Source organism: Piliocolobus tephrosceles, chromosome 1 (genome assembly GCF_002776525.5).
Source record: "Piliocolobus tephrosceles isolate RC106 chromosome 1, ASM277652v3, whole genome shotgun sequence".
Classification (NCBI taxonomy): domain Eukaryota; kingdom Metazoa; phylum Chordata; class Mammalia; order Primates; family Cercopithecidae; genus Piliocolobus; species Piliocolobus tephrosceles.
The window spans coordinates 209,687,418-209,701,319 of NC_045434.1; the positions used below are offsets into that span (position 1 = coordinate 209,687,418).

Sequence of the window (13,902 nt, forward strand, 5' to 3'; positions counted from 1 at the left end):
CAGGCTGGCTGCCTGGGGTGGAGGCTGGCCCTAAAGTGCCACTGAGCTGTGCCCAGGGAGGCTGGCAGGGTTCCTTCCAGCTCAAACACAGAAGTCCGACACTCCCAGAGACTGTGGTCCTCTCCTTCCTCCCAAGGCTCCCAGATACCTGTGGTCCTCCCCTTCCTCCCAAGGCTCCCAGATACCCGTAGTCCTCCCTCTGCCTCCCAAGGCTTGGGCACTCACACTGTTCCTTGGAGACTCCCTTCTCCAAAGCTATGGGGCTGCTCGGCCCAGTCTAGAGAGAAGAAGGCTGTGGGAAGGCCCAGAAACCTTTCTACAAATACCTAAAGGGAGCCTTGTGACAACAGTGGCCTTATTTTTATTTATTTATTTTTTTGAGCCGGAGTCTCACTCTTGTCATCCCGGCTGGAGTGCAGTGGCACGATCTCGGCTCACTGCTCCAACCTCCACCTCCCAGGTTCAAGCGATTCTCCTGCCTCAGCCTCCTGAGTAGCTGGGATTACAGGTGCCTGCTACCATACCTGGCTAATTTTCATATTTTTAGTACAGATGGGGTTTTACCAAGTTGCCCAGGCTAGTCTTGAACTCCTGACCTCAGGTGATCCACTCACCTCGGCCTCCCAGAGTGCTGGGATTACAGGCATGAGCCACCACACCCGGCCAACAGTGGCTTTATTCTGAGTGTCCTCAAAGGGCAGGCTTTGGACTAGGGAGTGGCAATTACACGGAGAAAGAATTCGCCTCAAGTGATAAGGAAAATCTTCCAGCAATGAGAAGGGCTGCCCCGGCAGGAAGTGGGCTCCCAGCCCCAGAAATATCCAATCCACCAGAGACTGGCCACCGTAGTGTCTGGGGGTGCAGCGGGAATCCCTGCTCTGCGGGGAGACTCCCAGAGGTTCTATTAATAATATACTCAGGGGTTCTATTAATAATATACTCTCAATTTCAATGATCACGTCCTCAGCCTTACAGTTCTTTGTTTTGAAGGATTTTATAGATTTTGAGGGATTCAAAAGTTGTGTGAAGGGCCACTGGGTGAGGAAGTGCATTATTTTGTTAAAACATGTCAATCCCTCCCATCACGGGTGCCAGACTGCTCTGCCTCGCAGGCGTGTGCCTCACAGTGTGCCTTACAGCCACGGCTGCGGGGGATGCAGAGACACCCACTCCATCCTTGCACAAACACTGGACAAACAGTGTCTGCCCACTTAAGCTGCTGGCCAATGTCCAGGTTCTGGTGTAACCATCTCTCGCAATGCCATGGCTTCTCCAACTTTCCCCAAAACATCTGAGCAGTTTCAGAAACTACCACTTCCTCCAGAGAGCACGTGGCTGGCCGATGAGTAAACAGCAGTTTTCCCGGGCCTGCGGCCAGGCGGTAAGTCCACGAGTCTCCAGGCTGCCCGCAACTTCAGGACTCATCCTCATCCATCGCTTATTTGCATACACGTCTGAAGGCCCTGGGGAGCCAGCAGGCTGGCCAGCCGACTGGAAGTCACGGCCGCTTTACTCCTTAGTGTGAAATGTGAAACACCCAAAATCCTGATGGAACCTCCAAACAGTCTTGTTTCCTATAGTCCAGAGTAAAGCGGATGCCTGGGTGAGGCCGTGGTGCCTCTCGACGTCCGCACCCCAACGGGTGCAGAGCCGGAACCAGCTGGCGGGGTCGGTGCTAGTGGATTCGCAAGCAGGGCAGATCTAAGGAAGATGCTTCTTCATTTCCCAGGACAGAGCGGGTGGGGCCCACAGAGAGTGGCCAAGGACCCCAGGCAGGGCCGGAAGTCCCCCATGCTCACGTGGGGAGGAAGTCCCCGGGCAAAGTAAAGCAGGTTCTCTGGGGTGGTGAGGGGAGGTCTGCAGCTGCGGCGGGCTGCAGACATCTGGGACCCCAGGCGCCTGCTGTGGTGGGGATTGGTGGGGACATTCAGAGATGAGTGACTTGATCCTGGGCCCTAGGCCACCAAGGGGCTACAGGACAGAGAAGGTGGGCAGCACCAGGAGGGTCCTGCAGCCCAGGCAGGGGCCCCCACGCCAGTGCAGAGCACAGTGCGGCTGCTGCAGCAGAGACGGTGCCAGCTGACGACGCCGCATCCCTTGACTTCCCTTTTGACTCAGGAGAAACAACCACGGGCACTGGCTCCATGCCCACTGGTGGCCACATTTACAGTAACTGGGGGCATGCCGGAAGGGCCCAATGGGTGTCACCTCTGAGGTCCAGGGAGAGAGGAGGGTAGGGTTACAGGGCCGCCGGGAGCCGGCCTCACAGCCTCTCCCTCGGTGGGCTCTGGGCCTGGTGGTGAGGGTCTGATGCCCAGGGCTCTGAGGCCAGTGCTGTTCTCGGCAGTGCCCATCCTGCCACCTGTCTGCTGCCTCAACCAACATCACTGCTGGGATCCAGTCCCCTTGGACTGTCTCTTCTGTACAAGCCCCGGATCCCCTAGGCTCTGGGTCGGGGACAGCTAAGTGGGGGATACAAGCAGAGACCACCAGCCCCCTGCAATGACAGGCCGGTCCATCACTAGATGCTGGAACCTCAGTTCAGGCCAGATGGGCCTCTGCCCCCAAGCTTGGTGCCAACAGTGCCACCCTGGCCTCCCAGAGGCCACCCTGCTGCCCTCCTAGCCCCAACCCAGCCCAGGCCTCACTTTCCAGAGGCAGCTGTGGGCAAGGGGTCTTCTTTCCCTTCCTCTTCCACTGACAGCATGACGTCACTGCAGCTGCCCAGAGGCGGCTCTGTCTCCTGCTCGGGGTAGTGGGGGGCATGGTCCGCCTCCAGCTCCTCCTCCAACTCGGCCTCCGCTGGCCCCGCCAGGCCCTGGCCCTCTGGCAGCTCCGCCTTCACAGTTCCCACGATCACAGTGTCGGCCTTCATGATGTAGATTTTCTCTGCAAGGCAAAAGGATGGGTGAGCGAGGGAGGCCAGAGCACCAGCCAGGATGGGAGCAAAGAGGCAGAGAAGGGGCCGAGGCCCAGTGCTGGCATGCCTGCTGGGTGGCCTCAGGCTGATGGCGCAGCCTCTCTGACACACCTTACAGGCATCCTGTGGGTTCAGAGGAAATAGAACAACTAGGAGCTGGGCCTTGAGGAGTTAAGAACCAGCCCACTTGTACTTAGGATTTTCTCAGCACTTCTTTGGGGACGGGTAGGGAAGAAGAGTACAGGGTGGGAGAGAAAGTAAACAGTGGACAAAAACAGGCAAAGCCGTGGGTAATCAGAGCACAAGCAGACACGGCAGAGCTGAGCGCTTTCCACACCCCAGCTGCTGGGTCCTCAGCCCTCCTGCAAGGCAGACCCCATCAAGATTCCCATTTACAGGCCGGGCGCGGTGGCTCAAGCCTGTAATCCCAGCACTTTGGGAGGCCGAGACGGGCGGATCACGAGGTCAGGAGATCGAGACCATCCTGGCTAACCTGGTGAAACCCCGTCTCTACTAAAAAATACAAAAAACTAGCCGGGCGAGGTGGCGGGCGCCTGTAGTCCCAGCTACTCCAGAGGCTGAGGCAGGAGAATGGCGTAAACCCGGGAGGCGGAGCTTGCAGTGAGCTGAGATCCGGCCACTGTACTCCAGCCTGGGCGACAGAGCTAGACTCCATCTCAAAAAAAAAAAAAAAAAAAAAAAGATTCCCATTTACAGATAAGAACCTGAAGCCTGGAGAAGTGAAAGGACCTGCCCAAGGTTGCCACGTATGTAGTTAGGAGAAATCCCAAAAAAAACGCCCACTCCGCCTGGCGGCCCTTTCTGCTCCTATCCACATGCCTGCAGCCAAAACCCGGCGTAACCAACTTGTCCAGCTTGCCCGGGAACATTCCTGGTTTTAGTACTGCAAGTCCCGTGTCCTGAGAGCCCCCTTGGTCTGGGCAAACTCAGCCAGCCGGTCACATCCTGCAGAAACCCCAGCCCCCTCAATAGGTTCCGGCAGTCCACGATTGAGACAGTCTGGCTCAGGCCGTGAATTTCAGGGCTTACTGCCCAGAGACGATCTCCTGCCTGCAGCCTGCGTGGCTGTGCTGCGAGCATACGGTGGGAGCTTGGACAGATGGCCGGTCCTCGCCAGTCTGATGTGGTGGCTTCTGGTGTGACCTTCTGATAGAGGGGACATGGAGGCTCAGGGGAGTTCAGTGGCCCGAGGAGCTGGGGAGTGGGGAAGTCTGGCCTCTGCCCAGCTGATGGTGTCGGGCTCAGGGTGGGCTGGCTCCTGGCTGTTTTGCAATGGACTCTGGAGGCCTGAATGGGGAAGCTCAAGAGGGAACTTGAGGGGTGGGGTAGGGTGGGGTGGGTGTGCAGGGACCCCTGCCTCTCTGGGTAATGCAGTTACACCCCTCGGATTCAGAACCCCAAAAGGTTCTCGAGTCGCCCTTACCCTCAACCCTACTGCATGACGCTGGCTGTTCCGTTTTGGTTTTGAACACCCCAGGAAAGAGAGAAGTATGCCAAAGAGCAGCAAGAGGAGGAGAAGGCCCAGCGTGTGGGACAGGCTGGGCACCCCCACAGACCCCAAAACAGAGCAGGGCCTCAGCACTCCCCACACCTCCATCAAGGCCTGTGGGCTCCCGGCCCCAGGAGTCCTATAGCGGGCTGGGCAAAAGATGGGGGCCGGGGGTGGTGAGAGAGGAGACCCCAGGAGGGGAGAGAAGGCCCAGAGGGGGATGGGCAGAGAAGATGAGGGGCAGGTGGGGTCAGGTGGGAGGGAAGTGAGGGTGGGGGTGCTGGATGAGGGAGAAGCAGCCAAAGCTGGGGACAAGCTGGTCCCCTCACATTCCTCAGGGAAACGAGCAGGAGTCCCCAGGACATCCGGAATTAACTGGAGTCAAGGTGGTGGAACTGGCTGCTCCGGGTGAGGAGGCAGCTCCCACTGAGCTCAGAAGTGACAGAGGGTCTGGGAATTTCACATCCAGCCACGAGGGGTCTGCCCAGCTCCGGCTCTGCCCCCATCACAGGCTGCCCACCCCACTAGGCTGTGGGAGTGGCTTCTGAGGACTTCATGGATTTCCTGCCCCCTCCCCAGAGCTCCAGAGTCCAGGGAATTAATCTTGGCCAGGTGGGGAGGGCAGGTGAGGAAGTTGTGGGGAAAGGGGTTCGTCTCTTGCTTGGTTCCCGGGGGACAGGGATGATGTATGACCCCAGTGTGACCCCTCCTGGGAACTGGATGGGAAGGGAGAACGCTCCCCTGGGCTGACATCAGGAGGACAAGGGAGGTGCCTGTGTCTTGGGTGTCCGAGAGAACCTCCAAGGCCTGCCCTTCCCATCATGGCGGAGGTGGCCCCCCAATCCACTCACCAGCAAGGCCTGCAGGCCATGCGGGGGGAGGGCAGCCACGCCTGAGCCAGCCGCCTGGGAGCCTAGTACTTCCTTCTCCTCCCCATCAAACACCCTCTGAACCCCACCCCTGGGATTGCAGGCACTGCACTCAGGTGTTCCAATCAGGACTTCTTAGGAATTCTGAAGAAGCCTTTGATGGTATTTCCCAAAATACATACTTTTCAAATAAAACTTACTAAAAGCTACCATTTCAAAAGTTTCAGCTTGTTACAAAAAACTGCCCAGGCCGGGCACAGTGGCTCATGCGTATAATCCCAGTACTTTGGAAGGCCAAGGCAGGCAGATCACCTTGAGGCCAGGAGTTCGAGACCAGCCTGTCAGGATAGTGAAATCCCGTCTCTACTAAAAATACAAAAAATTAGCCAGGCGTGGTGACACTCACCCATAATACCAGCTACTCAGGAGGCTGATAAAATAAAAAGAGAAGATGACTGCCCTGAAGAGTTCTGGCCACCACCGTCTGCCATAGAAATGCACAGGACAATTACAAATGACTCTTCAGTATCATCCCAGTGCCCGCTGTCCTTCCAGAGGTGACAGAGATGGGGTCCACCAAGGCCCTGCCCACAGGGAGCACAAAGCCAGGTGGAGGTGGAGGAAGGCTATAAACATGCAGTCACACCGCTGGGTGCTAGGACACCGGGTAGGGAAGCCCCGGGTTCTTAGAGAGCATAGCACAGTGGAGAGGACACAGAAGGCTTCCTGGAGGAAGAGGCAAATAAGCAGGGTCCCCAGGAAATCCAGAATTAACTGGATTCAAGGCAGTGGAGTGGGCTGTTTCAGGCGAGGGGGCAGCTCCCACTGAGAGGCTCAGAAGTGAGAGAGGGGTCTGTAAGTTCGGGAGACTGCCATGAGGGAGAGGGGCAGACTGTGGGTCAGAAGGTAGGTGAGTCTGGTGGGGGAGCTACAACTTACTGTCAGCCTTGAGTGCTGGAATGAGAATGCGGGAATTCATCCCACAGGGATTGGGAAGCCACTGGGGGCTTTTCAGCAGGGGTGCAATACAGCCAGGTAGATATTCTGGGAAAAATGCCCTAGTTGTACCAAGGTGACGAGAAGCAAGAGAGGAGACAGGGAGGCCCACAGGAGGCCAAAGCAGATGTCTGTCCAGGCTGGTGGCAGTTGCCGTTGCAAAGCTCTGGACCTCTGCCTGGCCTCCTGGCCTCCTGCTTCTGCAGAGGGTGGGTGGTAACACGGACAAACCAAAGGCTTCAGGGCCCAGCAGACGCAGGGGCGAGTGCCAGCTGTGCCACTTGGTAGCCATGCGATGGGGAAAATCCCTTCGCCCTCTGAGCCACAGTTTCCCCAACTGTAAAACAGGGAGAAAGACACCATCCAAAGCAGGTGGTGAGACAATCAGAGACGAAGAGATGGCGCCTGCACAGTGCCCGGAATGCGCCAGACAAGCGGCAGGTCCTATGACCACTGGCACATCTTCTTCCTGTCCCCTCGGGCGCTCGGTGTTGGGGGCCGGGGTGGCGTTCGTTTTTTACCTGAGTGACGGCAGGCACCTCATGCGCACTGGCTCATGAATTCGCACAACGGCCTATGAGGTAAGTACCCTTGCTGTCCCTACTTACAGCAACTTAAATTGGGGTGAAGAATCTATGCCTCTCCTTTGCTGGCCCTTTCGGCTCCAGGGTCTCCAGGTCCCTTCCAGGGCCCAGGGCCCCGTACTCATCTCCCATCTGCCCCTGGGCTGCAGAGGACCTCCCAAAACAGGCTGACTCACCAATCCTGTTATTGGTGTGCTCCGTGGACACCCGGGGCTCAGGAAGGTCCCTGGGGGACGAGGGGCCCCCGGCCGGGCTGGCATCCCGCAGCAGTAGGCTCTCTGGGCAGGCTGCCCCTTCATTGTGGCAGGTCTCCTTCAGTGGCCGGCTCATTAACCCCAGCTCTTCCGCACTGGGTTCTGTCACAAACGCACCACTCCCGAGCTGCTGTGGGAGGGGAATGAGTGCTACTGCAGGGTACCCCCCAAGTCCCCCCCAGTCTCTGAACTGGGAGGCCCCTTTTTTGTCATCTCTACAGACCCCAGGGAGTCTCCCTTTCTGCTTTAAAGCTGCCATGAGCTGCCCTGGGCTTCTCAGCTTTCTGGGTGAAGTCTGTTGCTTTTAATTGGGTAACAGTCAGCAACTCACAGGGCACTCACCACGTCCGTGGCCCTGTCCTAAAGGCCTATGCTAAAGACATACGTTAATCCTCACAACCACCGTATGAGGTGGGTAACAGCCCCCTCCCCATTTTACAGATGAGGAAACCGAGGCACAGAGGAGTCAAGTAACTTGCCCAGGGTTATACCATCAGTAAGTATCTGAGCTGGGATTTGAACCCTGGCATCTGGTCCATAATCCACACTCATAAGCACCAAAGTCTGTAAGTACCAGCTCCAGGCCCCCCGCCTCCTGGAACAGCCCCTCCGGCTCCCCAGCCCCAATATCCTGGAAAATAATCTTTTATGATCACACTCATGCATTCTAAAAACAACTATGTCATGAGGAAAGTGTCAGTTTAGTTTTTGACTGTTACAGGTAAGGGTAAAGAAGTGGCCTCATGAAATGTCCTGATGCCTTTGAAATGGAGTGAGTTTGAGTAATTCAGAGGAGGCAGGGACGCCCGTGCTGACGCAAGGATTCTCAAGGCACAGGCAACATATCTTCTAGATTGGTGCAAAAGTAATCACGTTTTTGCCATTACTTTTAATGGCAAATGGCACCAACATTAATACATAATCTTGAATACTCTTTTATAGTAATATGAAGGCTAAAAGACTGCTTTTTTTTGAGACAGAGTCTCACTCTGTTACCCAGGCTGGAGAGCAGCGGTGCAATCTTGGCTCACTGCAACCTCTGTCCCCCAGGTTCAAGCAATTCTCCTGCCTCAGCCCCCCAAGTAGCTGGAACTACAGGCGTGCGCCACTACACCCAGATACTTTTTGTAGTTTTAGTAAAGACGGAGTTTCACTATGTTGGCCAGGCTGGTCTCGAACTCCTGACCTCAGGCGACCTGCCCACCTCAGCCTCCCAAAATGCTGGGATTATAAGTGTGAGCCATGGTGCCCGGCCAAAAGACTGCATTTTAAAACAAGTTACTATTAATGCGTTGGCCTACGCAGCAAAAATATATTTGATTACCTTACAAATTGTCGAATATCTCTTCCATGAAATTCCTCAGTATTGTAACAGCCACTTGTCACATCCGAACATATTCGAATGGGATCCCCCATAATTTGAAACTGAACTAGTATTATGGTTCTGTATATTATATTGAAAAACGAAAGGACAGAAACCCTTCTTACTATGTGAATGCTTGAATTAAAAGAAAGTAATGGAAGAATTGATAAATGAAAAAAAAAAAAAGGAATGGACCACAGCCACCTGCTCCGTCATCTAGCTTGGAGGATGAGATTCACGGAAGAGTAAAGAAAAGGGGGAAATGAACACAGTCTTACTCCTGACCAGACCTGGTACCCAAAAGTGGCCCAAACCAAATCCACTGTCTGCGAGCTCTTCTGGAAATTCCCGGCAGGCTGAGCCAGGAGCTGGAGGCTGCTGTGAGGGTGGGGCTATCTATCCTTAGCCAAGGCCTGGCTGAGGCCCCAGGCGAGGCCTCTGTGCACAGAGGTCCCTGCGGCGGGGCAGACTCAGCCTGAACTTGCAGCAGGGGCCTGCACCCTGGGCACTGTGGGAGGGAAATGGCCCCTCCGTCCCCTCCCTCTCCCTTCCCCCTTCCCCCAGCAGCTCTCAAAACTTCAGATCTGTTAGGGAAGGAGTCAGATTTAGGGGCACGAAGCTGAGGTGGGGGCAAGGGAGGGGTACTTACCGTTGAGCTCCTCCTGGGTCTGGAATCTACAAAAAGCAAGAGCAGCAACTTCACCATGGAGAGTCTGGCAGCCCCCGGCCCTGCCTGCCCCACCTATTGGCAAACGGTCCTCCTGGATCACAGGTGGTGCTGGACTCAGCCCAGGGGTCAGGTCCTCAGTCTGGAGAGCGCTGGGTGGGTTTCAGAGTCAGCACCCACCCCAGCCGAAGGCAAGGAGACTCACTTCCCAATGCTCGCTTCTCCAGTGGCAGACGGAGGACAGGGGACCACCTCTCTCCCCTGGCCACTCTCATTCCCCCCCCCTTTTTTTTTTTTGAGATGGAATCTCACTCTGTCGCCCAGGCTGGAGTGCAGTGGTGCAATCTCGGCTCAATGCAACCCCCGCCTCCTGGGTTCAAGTGATTCTCATGCCTCAGCCCCCCGTGTAGCTGGGATTACAGGCTCATGCCACCAACCCCGGCTAATTTTTTTGTATTTTCAGTAGAGACAGGGTTTCACCATGTTGGCCAGGCTGGTCTTGAACTCCTGACCTCAAGTGATCTGCCTGCCTCGGTCTTGCAAAGTGCTGGGATTATAGGCATGAGCCACTACACCTGGCTACCACTCTCATTCCTAATGACTAAACCAATGAACACACTGAACTGCTCTCCCAACCCCCACCCCGCATACATGCAAAGATTGGTTCACGAGAAGCACAGGCCCAACGGGAGCCCGGGAGGCTTCCACTGGGTCAGAGGTTCTGCTGCCCCCACCTTGCTGTCTCCAGGGTGTGGAGAGCCCCGAACTCCCTGGAACACCAGGCAAAACCCACATGGAGGACCTCAAGCAGGTGATGGAGAGAGGATGATGGATCCTGTAGATGCTACCTGGACCCTGCCTGGGACACGCCTAAAGCCAGTCTGCTGTGGAGCCCTCCTGACTCCAGATGGACTTCGATTTTCTCTTTCATGTGCCTGAAAGCACCCAGATGGCAGCCTTTGAGGAGGACAACTGCTCTCAGGTTATCTCGTTTCCTTCAATCCCATCCTTTTGTGGGCTCAGGAGGTGCTGATGCAATGAATCTCAAGGTACAACCTCTATCTTCTCATCTCAAACCTCTACCCTCCACTCCCATTGGTCTCCCATATTAAACAGGGGTCAGGTCACGCCCAAGCACATATTGACATTTAACATTTAACCTTGGCTCACTGGCCATCTGAGAAAAGCGAGAGGGCATCCGGGCATCTAGTCCATCCTGGGACAAGTCAATTCCCAGAGCAGACCATCCTCCAGGGATGCCCAGCCTTTAACCACTCCCGAGAATGCTACCTACGGAGATCTAGAATATGCTGTTGTCAGGCATGCATCCTTGGCCAGACAAATCTGCCACCAAGATGCCCGTATGCCGGCCACACCGCCTCCTGCACACATCTTTGATTTCAGCAGCTCTAGAGAGCCACCAGCCCTGAGCCCTCGCAGACACGTTCACCAGTGCTTAGTCAACAAGTAGGATAAAGCACACACAAGACTGACCATTTGAACATGCTGCGTCGACACTAGGTGAGTTTGGGAAACACTCTGTGGGATACTTTTTTCTTTTTTTGAGACGGAGTCTTACTCTGTCACCCAGGCTGGAGTGCAGTGGTGTAATCTCAGCTCACCGCAACCTCCGCCTCCCAGGTTTAAGCAATTCTCGCAAGTAGCTGGGATTTGCAGACGTGTGCCACCACGCCCAGCTAATTTTTGTATTTTTAGTAGAAACAGGGTTTCACCATGTTGGCCAGGTTGGTCTCGAACTCCTGACCTCAGGTGATCTGCCCACCTCAGCCTCTCAAAGTGCTGGGATAACAGGCAGGCGTGAGCCATACCACGCCCGGCCAGGGGTAATTTTATTTAATTAATTAATTAATTAATTAATTTTTTTTTTGAGACAACGTCTCACTCTGTCGCCTAGGCTGGAGTGCAGTGGCGCAATCTCAGCACACTGCAGCCTCCGCCTCCTGGGTTCAAGCAAGTCTCCTGCCTCAGCCTCCTGGGTAGCTGGGATTACAGGCGCGCGCCACCATGCCCGGCTAATTGTTGTATTTTTAGTACAGATGGGGTTTCACCATGTTGGCCAGGCTGGTCTCGATCTCTTGACCTCGCTTGACCTCGTGATCCACCCGCCTTGGCCTCCCGAAGTGCTAAGATTACAGGCACGAGCCACCGCGTCCGGCCGAGGCACAGTCTTTTCAATGATGTCAGTGAAACTAAATCATGGTCCCTCCAGAGTGATTTTGAGTTTTAAAAGCAGCCAAGTGTTCTTTGGTACTAAGTCATTGGGGGTGGCCAACAGAAAAAAAAACAAAAACAAAGGGTGACAAAGTCACAAAACAAAACGAAACAAAAATGACACAACTCGGCCTTGAAGGGAAAGTGGGTGAACAGGATGGCAGAGCTGCCCATGCCTGCAGGATGGTTCCATTTTTCTAAAGAGCCATCTGGCAACAAAAACCTTATACATTTTACCCAGTCATTCCTCCTGGGGGAACACACCCTCGGGAAATAACCTGAAAGAAAACAAAAAGGCCGAGCACAGCAGCGGGTTTATAATCACCCCCAAATTGAAAACCAGCCAAATGTCAAAAACAATGAGGCCGCTTAGCCATCCCGGAGCAGAGGCGTCCTCGGCGGTGAAACCCAGCACAATATTACTTCCCTTCTCCAAGCCTCTGTCCTCCTAGCTGGACAATGGGATGAATCACATCAACTTTGGGGCTTTCTGTGAAGATGAAAAGAGATCTCAAAAGTGAAGGTGCCCAGTGGTAAATCAGGTTGATCTGATTTTTTTTTTTTTTTTTTTTTTTTTGAGATGGATTCTCGCTCTGTCACCCAGGCTGGAGTGTAGTGGCACATTCTCGGCTCAGTGCAACCTCTGCTTCTGGGGTTTAAGTGATCCTCCTGCCTCAGCCTCCCAAGTAGCTGGGACTACAGGTGCGTGCCACCACACCTGGCTAATTTTTGTATTTTTAGTGGAGACAGGGTTTCACCATGTTGGCCAGGCTGGTCTCAAACTTCTGACCTCAGGTGATCCGCCTGTCTCGGCCTCCCAAAGTGCTGGGATTACAGGCATGAGCCACTGTGCCCAGCCAAGATTTGATGTGATGAGCATGACATTTCACTTCTGTGGTCTTCCTCCCCCAATGCATAACTCCAGTCTAATCATGCGGAAGACGTCAGACAGATCCCAGGAGATGGGTGTCCCGCAAAACACCTGATCAATACTCCTCAAAAACTGCCAAGGCCATCAAGGAAACCGGTCTTGAGAAATAAGGTCTGGGAAACAGTCACAGGCCAGAGGAGCCTAAGGCCACGTGATGACTGAATGTAACCTGGGCTCCCGGATGGGATCCTGGAACCTTAGGCAACGCAAGAGAACCCTGAACACGGTGTGGCCTTTCATTCGTAATCCTGTGTCAGTAACGGTTCACATATTTTGACAAATGAACCATGCTGATGTGAGATGTTAATCACAGAGGAAACTGGGTGTGGGGCATGTGGGAACTCCTGTGCTCTCTTCTCCAATTTTCTGTACATCTAAAACTATTTTTAAAAATGAGGCGGGGCGCGGTGGCTCATGCCTGTAATCCCAGTACTTTGGGAGGCTGAGGTGGGCAGATAACAAGGTCAGGAGTTCCAGACCAGCCTAGCCAACCTGGTGAAACCCCATCTCTACTAAAAATACAAAAATTAGATGGGCGTGGTGGCACGTGCCTATAATCCCAGCTACTTGGGAGGCTGAGGCAGGAGAATTGCTGGAACCCGGGAGGCAGAGTTTACAGTGAGCTGAGATTATGCCATTGCACTCCAGCCTGGGCAACACAGTGAGACTCTGTCTCAAAAAAAAAAAAAAAAAAAAAAAAATGAGGACTAGCTGGGCACAGTGGCTCTCGCCTATAATCCAAGCACTTTGGGAGGCCGAGGTGTGCAGATCACTTGAGCTCAGGAGTTCAAGACCAGCCTGCACAACAAAGGGAGACCCGGTCTCTTCAAAAAATAGAAAAGTTAGCTGGGCGTGGTGGTGTGTATCTGTAGTCCCAGCTTCTGGGGAGGCTGAGGTTGAAGGATCACTTGAACTCAGGAGGTCAAGGCTGCAGTGAGCCATGATCGTACCATGACACTCCAGAGTGACACCCTGTCTCAAAAAAATAAATAAATAAATAAATAAATAAATAAATAAATAAATAAATAAATAAATAAGTAAAAATGAAGGCCACTTAGAACGGAGTCTCGCTCTGTTGCTCAGGCTGGAGTGCAGTGGCATGATCTCGGCTCACTGCAATCTCCGCCTCCCTGGTTCAAGAAATTCTCCCGCCTCAGCCTCAGTAGCTGGGATTACAGGCGTGTGCCACCACGCCTGGCTAATTTTTTTATTTTTAGTAGAGATGGGGTTTCGCCATGTTGGCCAGGCTGGTCTTGAATTCTTGACCTCAGGTGATCCACCCACCTTGGCCTCCCAAAGTGCTGGGATTACAGGTGTGAACCACCATGCCTGGCCTACTGAGAATTTTTAAAAATTAAAATATTTTAAAAAGAAGGTGTCCAGGATACTGTCAAGCACACAGCAGGTCCAGGAAAAGCCCAGGATGGTAACATGGCTCTGTACTCCGTCACACTGAATAGAAAGTCAGAGTTCGATACCGACTCTCCCAAACGAGCGTAAAAATCACAGAGGTAAAAAGGCGGAATCTGGAAGGCTCTGATATGGACTAGAGCCGTGTTACAACCCATCAGGATTC

General features: G+C 54.0%; 1 protein-coding gene across 1 annotated transcript in view; it reads right to left on the reverse strand.

Moving 5' to 3' along the window:
• Window positions 1–643: 643 nt before the first annotated feature.
• TNFRSF8 (TNF receptor superfamily member 8) overlaps window positions 644–13,902 on the reverse strand; it is an 82,254-nt gene continuing 68,995 nt past the window's right edge. The window contains exons 13-15 of the mRNA XM_023191998.2: window positions 9,146–9,171; window positions 7,056–7,263; window positions 644–2,889 (exon numbers count right to left, since the gene is read on the reverse strand). Of these exons, the coding sequence (XP_023047766.1) occupies window positions 2,645–2,889; window positions 7,056–7,263; window positions 9,146–9,171 (479 nt within the window). The 3' untranslated portion in view covers window positions 644–2,644. The remainder of the gene's footprint in view (window positions 2,890–7,055; window positions 7,264–9,145; window positions 9,172–13,902) is intronic.